Here is an 11,776-nt window from a genome sequence, read left to right on the forward strand (position 1 = left end):
ACTGAGAGAATAGGGGCAGCTTTTACCTCGTCCGAGCTTGTCTCTTCTTTACCTCTGAGCTCGGGCAGGACACGGGTGGCAGTTCAGCGACTTCGCCGACGCCTTCGTTGCTAAGTGGGCCTGGTACTGGCGCTGTTGGCCTTTGTGTTGCCGACCTCGATGGGCCCGGACTGTTGGTAGTCTGCCGCTAGGACGCTGAATCGATTCTCTGTTAGCGGGAGCTCAGACTTGGAGTGTCAAGATACTGACTTGGCGGGCGAGGTCCCCGACCCGTCGGCGAGCTGCGAGGTGGGGGTGATTTTTCTTTCCCCTCGGCCCGGGGATGAGGCCTGGCTCTTGTGGGGGTTCTGAAGCTGGGAGGCTTCTCCTCGGTGATGGCGTCCACCCTGAGGGGAGGGCTTAACCGGCTTTGGAGCAGGGTGCCGAGGTGGAAGCAGCGGTTGGTTTAGAGGCAGTTGGGGGAACTGCTGCTGATAGTGGTACTGGGAGATGTGGTGCAGTACTTGGTGCTGCTGGAGCTGATGCTGCTGGAATTGTTGCATTTGGGCTTGCATTGCCCGCATGCATTGCATCAGGTCGTCAAACTGGTTCTGGCTGGTCGCCAGGGGGACAACAGTTGGTTCAGTAAAGGTTGTTTCGATAGGGAGTGGAAAGGGGACATTCATGTCGGGAAGGTTTACGGGCGCCACTGTTCACGACGCATTTAGGCTGGGGATCCCATCCACCGGAAGGGGGATGGTGAACTGTCCGATGCACACCACGGGGACTTGAAGTTGTTCCCCGGTGGTGTTCATCTCCGTGCCATGTCCGGCGTTGCTGGAAGAAGCCATTAGTGTTGGGGTTTTTTTTTGGAAAAAAGAGGTTATGAGAGTTTTAGAGGGAGGCTTTTAGAAGCGTTCCCACAGACGGCACCAATTGATGATGCGCAATCCGGCCAGCCCTAGCTGTCAACGACCTTGCCTCTGACTGGAGCAACAGGGGGCCTGAAATGGAGAAGAAAGTGGGGAATCTCCGGGGAGGAACCCGGTGAGATTGCTCCGAAGCTCAAGTTAGTATTCTCAAAGGCAAGATAAAACTAGATGGCGCAAAGTTCACATACCTTGTTCTTGGGGGGTAGGGGGCCTTTTATAACCACTTTGCGCACTCACTCCTAAGCTTCTGTCAGGTCGGGTATGATTATCTCTGCGCTCCTGCCAGTTTAGGTGTCATCACCTCTGCTGGGGCAGAACCGCCACTGCTCTCTTTGTCGGAGCCGTCTCTGTAACTGGAGATGGCGGTGGCAGGTGGCCGTTGAAGTGCGGCTGTCAAGCGTTAGATCCCAAGTCAGTCAGGTGCGCCGCCCCTGGATACGGACTCCTTCGGTGTTAGGCACGGTACGGTTGTTCTGTTCGTCGTCCTGGAGGCGAAGTGCTAGAGTGGTGAGCGAGGTGGTCTTGGGTTCGGATAGAGGTGTGTCCCGAACTGCCATGGGGCAGGCCAGTTCGGGTTGTTGCCCTTTGTGTTCGTAAGGCTCGGGGCCTAAGGGAGAGCTCGGGCTCCTTACGGGGAGTTCGGGCTCCTTGTAGGTAGTTCGGGCCGCTGGTTCCTCCTTTCGGAGCTCGCGCCTTGGGCGTACTGTTGTGCCGAGCTGTTGCCTTTGCCACATGTTGAGTGATTACAAGGTCGGGCCAAATCTTCCTTCATCAGGAGATGTTCCCAATGCACGGTGGATGTGCATCTGAGGCGCCCCCGTGTGAGGAGCAGATCCCGTTCTGTAATTAAGTAACACAAAGAAGCCTAGATTTCAACCTTAGGGGTAATTACTTCTGTCCCAAACCAGACCCGACTATTAACAGCTCTATTGACACTGGGTTAGTCTTCGAAACATTGATGTATTCAGTGGTATAACCAAACATCAAATCTCTCCCCATGAAAGGAAAAAGGAAGTTCATTTAGTCTGTGTTTGGTGTGACAGAAACCTTATTCAACTTTCTGTTTCTCTCTTATTTTCTGTCAAACAAAACACAGTCTTACTGTTGCATGGGCCGCATAGCCATGTCTTAGCCACAAGGCAGCCCTTGCAGCAGTGAATTAACTAGAAATGGGCCGAGGATTAGCTGCACCTTTCAGGCATAACATCTCTGAAATGAGAGTAAGAATAATTGATTTACTGAAGCATGCATATACAGAGAGTATTCATCACAGAATTCATTCACGTAGTAGTCCTTAAGAGCTGGCTTTGTGAGCAAGACTAAAAGCTCAATAACACAGCCTTAGCAAAAGCACCAATTAACTAAATACCTCATCTTTATTAGTTCACTTTCACTAGTCCTTACACATTAGTAGAGCTAGTAGTACATGTAGTGGGTACACAACATAACACAGAGACTAACATGATCAATTTCTAGTAAATACTGCTGTAGTGCCTAGGACTAGGAGAGCTGGAGAGGTACTGAGGTAGTAGCAGCACAGACTATAACATGAGCGGTTCACAAAAGCTAGCAGCGGTGTGGTGGCCCGTGCGGCTCACCCGGACCAGGCGGATGTGGATGGGGACCCGGCGGACCTGGTGGCGGTGCATGGGGAGGCGGAGGGCCTCCATGAGGAGGACCAGGAGGGTGTGCATGTGGTGGCTCATGGTGAGGTGGCCCGTGAGGCGGATCTTGTGGATCTTTGGGTGGAGGGTGATGCATCTTCTTCTTCTTCTTCTTCTTCTTCTTCTTGGTGATGTTGTAAAGATTAACAGGGGTGGTTGCTTATATAGTGTTTCAAAGGAAAGAGAGATATGGTGAATCAGGCCATGCTTTTCTGTGGTAGGTTTTATCTGCAATTCATGGATAGATCCAGAATATCTTTTTAAGGATGAGTCAATTCATTGGAAATGTGTAGGTGAACATGATTTGCACGTGAGCATTACCAACCATTCAACGCTTTTCTTAGTTCTGGATATAGACCATTCATTCAGTAGTTTTCAGTTCATTTGTCATTCAAAATATCTACATGGTGCATTGGGTCTGTTCTGCTACTGCTAATCCGATTGCTTAGTGATAAGAAGCCTGTTAATTAGCCCAACCTAACCCATATGGATCTTCACAAGAGCAACTTATTTTGGGGCTAATGAAAAACAATGAGAAAACTAATGTAGTTTCTTCAGTCAAAGCAATGAGAAAGCTAGATGCCTAGATGAACAGAACAGATAGAGATCTGTGTAGAAACAGACAAGTACCACAGAGAGATCTGTCTAAGAAGGGTTCTCTCCCTTCAATCACCACTTGTCCCATATATTTAGGGGATGTTTGGTATGTGGCTGTTTCTACTTGAAAAAGTGCCACATCAGCAGCATATTAGCATTTTGATTTTAATGATTTTTTTTTAATTTGGTTGAGACTATTTTGAGTTAAAACAGTCGTAAAACATTTCCACTTGAAACCTATATCAGGGGTGTTTCAATAAACATCAATTTGATGTTTTTTTCTTTTAAGGTGTGTTTGGTTTGAAAGAGAAGGTAGGGCAAGGAAGGGAAACTTAACAAACCTTGTATAAATTTCTACCTTTCCCTACTTTTTCTTTCAAACCAAATACAGACTAAAGAGGAAAAAGTGCCATTTGGCAAACCTTTTTTGAAAGATCTTTCAGCAGATTTGATAGACAAAAGAGGATGTGAGCTTTTGCATTAAGATCTTAATAGCTTGAAGACCATTTGGTTAAGGCATGTCTACCTGTGCGAAGATGCGATGAAAAAAGTTGAAAAACTCCATTTGAAGCTTTCTGATATTAGCCCAAAATGAACTTTGTGCATCTTTTCGGGGCATCATCTTTTGGCGGTTAGATATTTTTCCAATCAAATAAGAAAAGACTAAAACGCAGGCTGCCGGGCTTCTAAACAACCGACAGCCTGCACGAAAAGACATGCCAAACAGGGCCCTGTGCCCTGACTGATGTGACACTGAAGTGCTGATATGGATGAGAAAACGCATTTTCACCAAACACCAAACAGGATTTAAAGTACAAACAGTGGTGTTTTGTGTTTCAAGTATGAATGGTGTTCGAACTCAATCATTTTTGGAGTTTCAAGAATACCCTAATCGCCATTAGATTGGAAGGTCTAGCTTTCTACTATACTAGAATCATTTGATTGTGTTGATTTTGGACCTAAGCATGTAATTATTGATCAGAGTGGGACCTATCCGATGGAGGCATTGCTGTTTATGATGGAGGGCCTTCATTATAGCACTGCTCTTGTCTTATAGAGTGTGAAGTTGTCTATTAATGATGGGGTTCTAATTTGAACCACTAATCATCTAAACTTTGTTATATCGTAATTAATCTCTCTCAGGGAATTACTGAACTAGAATTTCTTGTTTGGGAGTGCAAGTAGAACTTATAGCTTTAAAAATAAAAATGCCAAACGAGTAAAGATCATAGACAGAGAGGTTTAGGGCCAACCCAAAATTTACACGGGCAGGACTTAAGCCCGGTTTTTCATTTTTCAGGCGGGGCCTAAGGCTAGCCATTTGATAGCCCGTAGCCCCAATCCTGGTCCAGCCCAAACTCAACTAAGTATATTATGCATGGATAATAATCATATCCATCAATGTTTTAAAAACCGACCGGAGGCTGAATTGTTCTTGCCTCCGGGTCATGGGTCATCAGTTGACCATCTGGGTCGAATGGGTCAATGGTCCAATGATCCAAGTTGAACAGTTTTTGACTAATCACTAGGTTTTAAGAGAACCGGACCCAGATTCATCATCGATGTTTTAAAAACCGACCGGAGGCTGAATTGTTCTTGCCTCCGGGTCGTGGGTCATCAGTCGACCATCTGGGTCGAATGGGTCAATGGTCCAATTATCCAAGTTGAACAGTTTTTGACTAATCACCAGGTTTTAAGAGAACCGGACCCAGATTCATGGCCAGTGGATGGTTCAAATGGTTTGACCGGCCAGGTCAATGGCAGATTTAAAACATTGATATACATTATTCTTATTTAATGGTTTAAATTACTGATGTTAGACATAGGATTGGGGCCAGTTTTTAGGCTTGGGTTGACCTTAACTGGCTCAATTTAAGTAGAAACAATGAGCTAGGTAATTATATCCCTTTTTTCTTCTCTTCTACCAACATTTTTTTTTTCTGATTTTCAAAAGATTCATTAGGTGTCATTCATAAAAAAAAAAAAAAGAAAAAAAATCACAAAGTGTCAAAAGGTTCACAAGTGAGGCTTATCAAAAATTTCCCATTCCCTGAATGGATGTACACTTATACAAATTTCCTATGGTTTACCTGCGCTTTTTTCCTCTCTGCTTCTTACCTCCTTTCTCTGCTTTCCAGCCCGTTTTCTCTTTTTTCCTTCAGTAGTAACATCTGTATGATTGTCTCTATCTCTAGATGTAGCAGGTCGCAAAAGATGCTTCACATCCAATACACCATTTCTAAAATAGCCCTCACTTGACTTCAGCACCCTGTCCTCTGTCTTGTGCTTCTCTGCTGCTTTATTAGAACTCGCATGCTTATGTCCAAAGTGTCCAAGAATCAAGCCCTAATACAAGTACAAATTTCAGCACCATAGATTTGAATGATCATGATTTATTACTTCATTAGAGAACAAATAAAAGCCAATCCCATAAACCACATCAATTACATCTTCAAGCATTTTCTGTTCTCTTTCTTTTTGTTTCTTCATGGTCACTCTTGCTACACTTAGTGGTACTCTATGTTTCTTTTGAGGCTGTGCCATCAATGAGTAAACTTCAAATTAAGACAATGTAATTGCATCGGCAGGAAAGAATGGAAATACACAAAGTTTTCACCTTTCCACCCAACTGCTCAGCTACCCTCCGATTCTCCATGTGTTTCCTCTCTTTCCATGTCATGTCAGAGGTAACTAAACCAATAAAATGTTTTAAATGAATAATTAAAAAATAATAGAAGACATACTGCTTAAGTATTGGCAATGTATACAGTCAAAAGAAGATGCAAGCATGATGTATTGGCTGTATTGATGCCTTTTTCTATTTATTTAATTGTATACTAATCAGTGGTCATTCAAGTAAATCTATCAGGGTGATGCCTAGGTGACAAAGCTTTTTTTTTTTTTTTTTTTTGTTTTTTTTTTGGGGGGGGGATCAAATTATGCCTTGACTTGTGTTTCAATGTAAGAGGAAAATTCTAGGTTTAGTGCAGCCAAAATCATGCCATATTTGTATAAATTATGGTAAAGAAGTGTAAAAGGGAGTCCTAAAATACCAATTTTCAATCTACTAGTGTAAGAGAAATAAATCCAATCAGGGTCCTCTAAAATAGGGGTGTTAATAACCCTAATAGTATAGATTTGGTATACACATTCTCTGGCTTGGGCCAGATTTGGTTTGTAAAGTGCTGACCCATGTCAAGATTGGGGTAGGGTAGGTTATGGCTTCCCCAATTAGTCAGGTCATTTACCCATGCATCTTACTATTATTGGTTAGAAATATAAGGACCTTTTGGTAATGCTACCTAACATAATTAGTGCAAAACATTGGTAAATCATATATAATTCTTAGTTCTTTTGTTTCTCACTTTATTGTTCCCTCTTCCATCTGTGAAAGGTTGACACAGAACATCTCAATCCTCATGGTAATTTCTTAACTCAAATTTCTTATTGTATTTCTTTATTCTTGATAGTTGAGTTCCAGTTTCTCTCCATTGTGATTCTATTATTCTAAAGGGAAAGTCGCTCGTCATTCATAGATGGAAATGGAAGTTACAAATGTAGAGTTTGGCAGCTTGAAAGAATTCCCCCTATATCAATTTGTTGGATAATGCTGCTAGAGCTGAGGCCTATGCACCAAAAGGACTTAATAAGGACTTTAAATTTCTACCATTGTCTTGAAACCCAACCATACTTTTGTTATATGTTCTGTTGCATTGAAGTGATTGAACAATTATGTTATATATGACAATATAAAGTGTATACCCCACTTCTACAAGAGACTTTAACACATGAAAAAAAAACATTATGTTGACCTCCTATATTCTTTGTCCACTATAAAAAAACCATGTACAATGTTTTTGCCTTCCTGTTTATTTCTGAAATATAAAAGTGAGCATATAGATGCTAAAAATTAGCCACATGATACTCATGCCAATGGGACATCATTTAAATCAAAGAGTCATACCTTTGATGGTCCAATTTTAAGATCACTAATTACAATCAGAGGGTGGAACCATAGTAGGTGTAGGTCCATAGAAGATTCTTCAATTGCCTTCCTCAAATTCATCCATCCCACCTTTTCTCTTTCCCTCTAGAATCAAAACCCCCTATATTTTTTGGTTTATCCTCTCATCTTTTTATTTTCTTAGAGGTAACTAAGAATTAGGGGTGGATTCGAGCCGAGCCGAGCTGAATAGTGTGAGGCTCAAACTCGGCTCGAGACTGTTCTACAAGGCTCGAGCTCGGTTCGAGCCAGAACCTTGAGCTTGAGCTTGAGCCCGGCTCGGCTCAAGCTCGATTTTGAGAAAAAAAATTTTATAAAAATAAAAATATTTTTTATTTGATATTTAAAAAATTAAGAATTATAATAATTAATAATTATAATATTGTATATATATATATATATTCGAGCCAGCTCGAGAGCCTCACGAGCCGAGCTCTAGTAGGCTCGAGCTCGGCTCGTTGCCACCCCTACTAAGAATATTATATTAGTTCACAAAAAAAAATGTGGGATACACTTGAAGAATTTATAAGAATGCACAACATATGAACAGCCAGTAAGGCAGTCAATCCCTAAAAAAAAAAAAACTCAGCCCAGATTTGGCTAAACCACCTGCTTTTGAATTTCAATCCTTCAGTATCCAGCTAATCCGAACTGCTCTTCCAGTGGTTGATTCTCTTAGTTCGTTCAAGACATGTGCAACTCTCCAGGGTCTGCTACCAACTATTAAGCCCCATCTGATTACACTGTCTGAATCAGATGAAGGAGAGGTAACTAGAAGAAAGAAGGTTAAGAGTTCTATCCCTTAGGTATTTCCCTTTCAGCAAGCTGCAAGAGACTATGTATCCACAAAAGGGCCTCCCATAAGAAGGAGATACTCAATGGAACAGTGGGGAGTCAAAGCCTTTTCTCTACAAAAGCACAATCATTTTGGTTCTCTGTAATGGTAAGAAAGAAGGATTCAACATGAAAAATCCAGAAGAGAACTCATCTTATCGTCAACAATCTTAAAAGATAACCTTTAAGACTACATCTCCACTCTGCTAAAACTCCCCTGTTTTTTTCCCTTGAACAAGTGCAGGATTTCATCACAGCCTATACCTGGATGCCTGAACATGGGTTCCATATGCTTGAGATTATAGTGCAAGTTTCATCCAAGATTTTAAAGTATCAACATGATACACCCTGTATTGGGCGTATTGTATCATACTAGCAAGCCACTAATATCTAAATACAGAGAATTTGGGATTTTGGGCATTTTCAGGGCATAGCAGGCCTAAAATCAACTCCCTGACCAATTTTGGGTAAAAAGAACTCAAAAAAAAATAATAATTTGTGGTATCGAAACATCGGGAGTATTGAAACTTTAAACCATGACTCCATCCAACATTTTGGCATCTGTGTCCTTGTTGTACTTGGGTAACTTGCATTTCCACTGCCTCCGTGGACATTATCCAGCATTTTGATAATTCATGCTTCCACCAAAATGGAATCTAAGATCTTCTCATTCCATCATGCAAATAGCAACCATTGTAGCATACCCCCCATGTGATCGATCTTAAAAAAAAAAAAATCACCATATTTTTTCACTATCAAGAGACCAAATCCCTTGAACCACTAGCTTTGAGCCCATCCACGCAGTTCTTTTTTACCTTTTATTCTATTACTTGCTTTAATCCAGGTTATTGTCCTTTTAATAACTCCATGATTAACTTCATAATCTGCCAATTCAAACTAGAATAATAGGAAATCATTTACTAATTTCACATCCTTACTCCAACAATTCACTCAGTCCATTTTCTATATCCATAAGAACTTTGGCTTCCATAATTTCTATTCAAAATTTAAACGGAGAACAACATTTCATGAGCAAGAAGATAAATCCCCTAATTTAAAATTATTTAAAGGAGTAGAAGTATAAGAACGTGCAGCTTATTCATAGAAGTTACCAATTTTACTGAGAAGGGAAAAAACAATTTGGTAATAGTTGCTCCTCTCCAAGTCCAAATACGCACACACACACAGACAATGGGTTGATTCAGTTATCTAAATCTGGAAACTATAAACATTTAGTGTACAATTGAATATGCAAAAATCACAATAAAGCAATAGGGAATTAAAGAGGGAGGTAGTTCAGTACCTAAGTACTCAACGTCCTTCATTATCTGCCTAAAGTCCGGTCTTCTGTCCGCTGAATCCGTACCAACTGAGGAGGATGATACTCCTTTAAATATTGATTTCTTTCTCTTATTCATCTCCACCAGGTTCGACTTAACTGCCAAATAAACACGATAATATATACAACAGCAATTCAGGAAGGCACTAATCAATTCATAACGTGATGCTGCCGATATTGAACTTCAAGAGAGAGCATAACAGGGGAAAAATTTTCGAGAGAGAACGGTGCTTGCAGCTACCTCGACTTCTGGAGTCCACCGAAAACGAACAAAGGGCAGAGATGCAGAAAGCAAGAAACCGAGGGCAGGAGGATTAACAGATCAAATCTGTTTCGACCCGGTGATTATATGCCAAATCCAACCCGATCTGGCGATCTCTGTCCCGCAATGAAAGGCGGGGCAAGAGTCAAGAAAAAAAAAAAAAAAAGAGCAAGCGCGCCAGCGAGAGAATATATGCTAATTTGGAAAGATCACAAGGACAAATTCATTATAAATACATATTTTCATGCACCAATCGAGGGTTAGGCTCGTTGGTGTGTTGCTGGTTTGTTACAGGCAATTCAAAGTATCGATACGTACCGGCTGATACGTATCGTGCCGTGGCTTTCGGATACATCTCTACAGGTTTTGACTAGTTCAGAGGGTGGAGGAGTCTTAAATTGGCCCCCATGAATCGGTTTTGAAAAAAAATAAAAAAAGCAAAGGAAAAAAACTATCGATATTGCCTGATACGCCCTTATTGGCATATCAGGTGTATCAATATTTTGAACCTTGGTTATAATGTTGATGCCGAATCGAATTTCGTAATGTGCACCTTGAGGAAAAAGGGGTCACCAAATATCAACAAAAATCGAATCCCGTATTTGCATTTATAGAGTGCAAAACCTTGTATTTGTATTGTATTCTTTTCGAATTGAGCTTGGGGTGTTCAACAAAAACCAAAAAATCTAACCAAATAAAAAAATCTGGTTTTATATGCATTTTATATTAATATAAATATATTTTAGTAGCAAAAATAAATAAATACATATTATATTTTATGTTTATTTATATTAGGTATTTGTATATTTATTTATAATATATTGTAAGTATAAAAACCTGAGAAATTGAAAAATAAAATCACAAAAAATTGAATTGATCAACCAATTGGTTTTTGTTTGGTTTCAGTAAAAACTGATGGTACCTATTTGGTTTCAAAAATAGCCCACAATTGGGTAAGGCTGCAACTTGGGCCGAGTTGGCCCGAATCCAACCCTAACTCAACTGAAAAAGTCGGGTTGGGTCAACCCGAACCCAATTATATAGTACATATCATATATAAATATATGTTATATATGGTATCATACATTGATTTGCTTATATGTATGATAGTTGTATGGCCCCTACTACATACTATCATTTATTTCTTTTAAAATAATCACTTCACTTAATCCTAATTGGAAATACCAAAACCTTAAAAATATTTTTATGTTTTTTGAATATTTTATTTGTTATCTCCTCTTTGTTGTTTGGAACCCATAGCTTACTACCCATAAAAGATCTATTATAAGTTATGACTCATAATAAACTATAATCATTTCAAACTTTTTTTTTTGAATTTTGTATTTAAAGAACTAATAAAAACAAAAACAAACAAATACTAATAAAACGAGACCGAATCATCCCCCCACAACGTTTCACGGCACATCCCCACCGTGTATTAAGAACATCTCCCAATGATGACACCATCATTCCTGATATTATCATCAGGAGATGTTCCTAATGCACGCCAAGAATGTGCTATGGGACGTTGTGGGGAGTAGTTTTGTGGGGGCTGATTTGAACTCTAATAAAACATAGGATTAATATATGTAGTGAAAATTGAGTTAAAATCTGAGATTAAGAAGTTCTACGAGATCAACCAAATATGGCTTGATTCTATTGACTAAAATTTTGGAAATAATTTTATAGATCACATTGCATAAGTTGATTGGACGAAAGCTATTCACAGTTTCAGGATTGTCAATTTGTGTATCAAAGTGATGAAAGTTCTATTTACAACTCTATTTATCTTCCTTGAGTGGAAGAAAGCCTTAATAGCATCACAAATTGAGTCCCCAATCACATTCCAAAAATTTTTTGAAAAATAAAGCATTAAGACCATGTGGCCCAGGGGCTTTCATGTCATTAATAAAAATAAGGGTTTTATAAATTTCTTCATTAGTGATTTCTCTAGTAATTTCAAGATTTATCTCCTCCGCCACACAATGTTGAATATCACTAACGAAACTTTCAACCCTGCAAGTTCCTCCGGATTTAAACTAATTAGGCAATTACATAAAGCCTATTTAAGAAAAATTGAAACCATAAAGATTTCAATTGTGCACCTCACATCTGTGAAGCTTGGGACCTTTGCTAAGCTCACCACCCCGAATTGATAACTGCATG

The 11,776-nt window shown here is 40.0% G+C and overlaps 1 protein-coding gene across 2 annotated transcripts; it reads right to left on the reverse strand.

The window, feature by feature from the left end:
* Positions 1–5,062: 5,062 nt before the first annotated feature.
* Positions 5,063–9,862, reverse strand: LOC104588507 (uncharacterized). Of its 2 annotated transcripts, XM_010246460.3 has the most exons (5): positions 9,590–9,862; positions 9,313–9,447; positions 5,790–5,863; positions 5,621–5,707; positions 5,063–5,518 (listed from the first exon to the last, which is right to left on the reverse strand). In XM_010246460.3, the coding sequence occupies exons 2-5, from the start codon at positions 9,425–9,427 to the stop codon at positions 5,252–5,254; spliced, it is 543 nt and encodes a 180-aa protein (XP_010244762.1). In that variant the 5' UTR covers positions 9,428–9,447; positions 9,590–9,862; the 3' UTR covers positions 5,063–5,251. The 2 variants fall into 2 exon arrangements, with proteins under 2 accessions (XP_010244762.1, XP_010244763.1); XM_010246461.3 differs by lacking the exon at positions 5,621–5,707 and having other exon boundaries at positions 9,590–9,859.
* Between the last annotated feature and the right edge of the window lie 1,914 nt (positions 9,863–11,776).

The sequence above is a fragment of the Nelumbo nucifera genome, chromosome 8 (genome assembly GCF_055504915.1).
Source record: "Nelumbo nucifera cultivar China Antique chromosome 8, China Antique-T2T, whole genome shotgun sequence".
NCBI lineage: Eukaryota > Viridiplantae > Streptophyta > Magnoliopsida > Proteales > Nelumbonaceae > Nelumbo > Nelumbo nucifera.

What these genes read in the sequence shown, in the direction of transcription:
- LOC104588507 (XM_010246460.3), bottom strand. Translation starts at nt 9,427, where the DNA reads ATGAATAAGAGAAAGAAATCAATATTTAAAGGAGTATCATCCTCCTCA. An exon ending in CTGAGCAGTTGGGTGGAAAG is followed by an intron (nt 5,708 to 5,789) that starts GTGAAAACTTTG and finishes TTGATGGCACAG; the next exon opens with CCTCAAAAGAAACATAGAGT. An exon ending in AACAGAAAATGCTTGAAGAT is followed by an intron (nt 5,519 to 5,620) that starts GTAATTGATGTG and finishes TACTTGTATTAG; the next exon opens with GGCTTGATTCTTGGACACTT.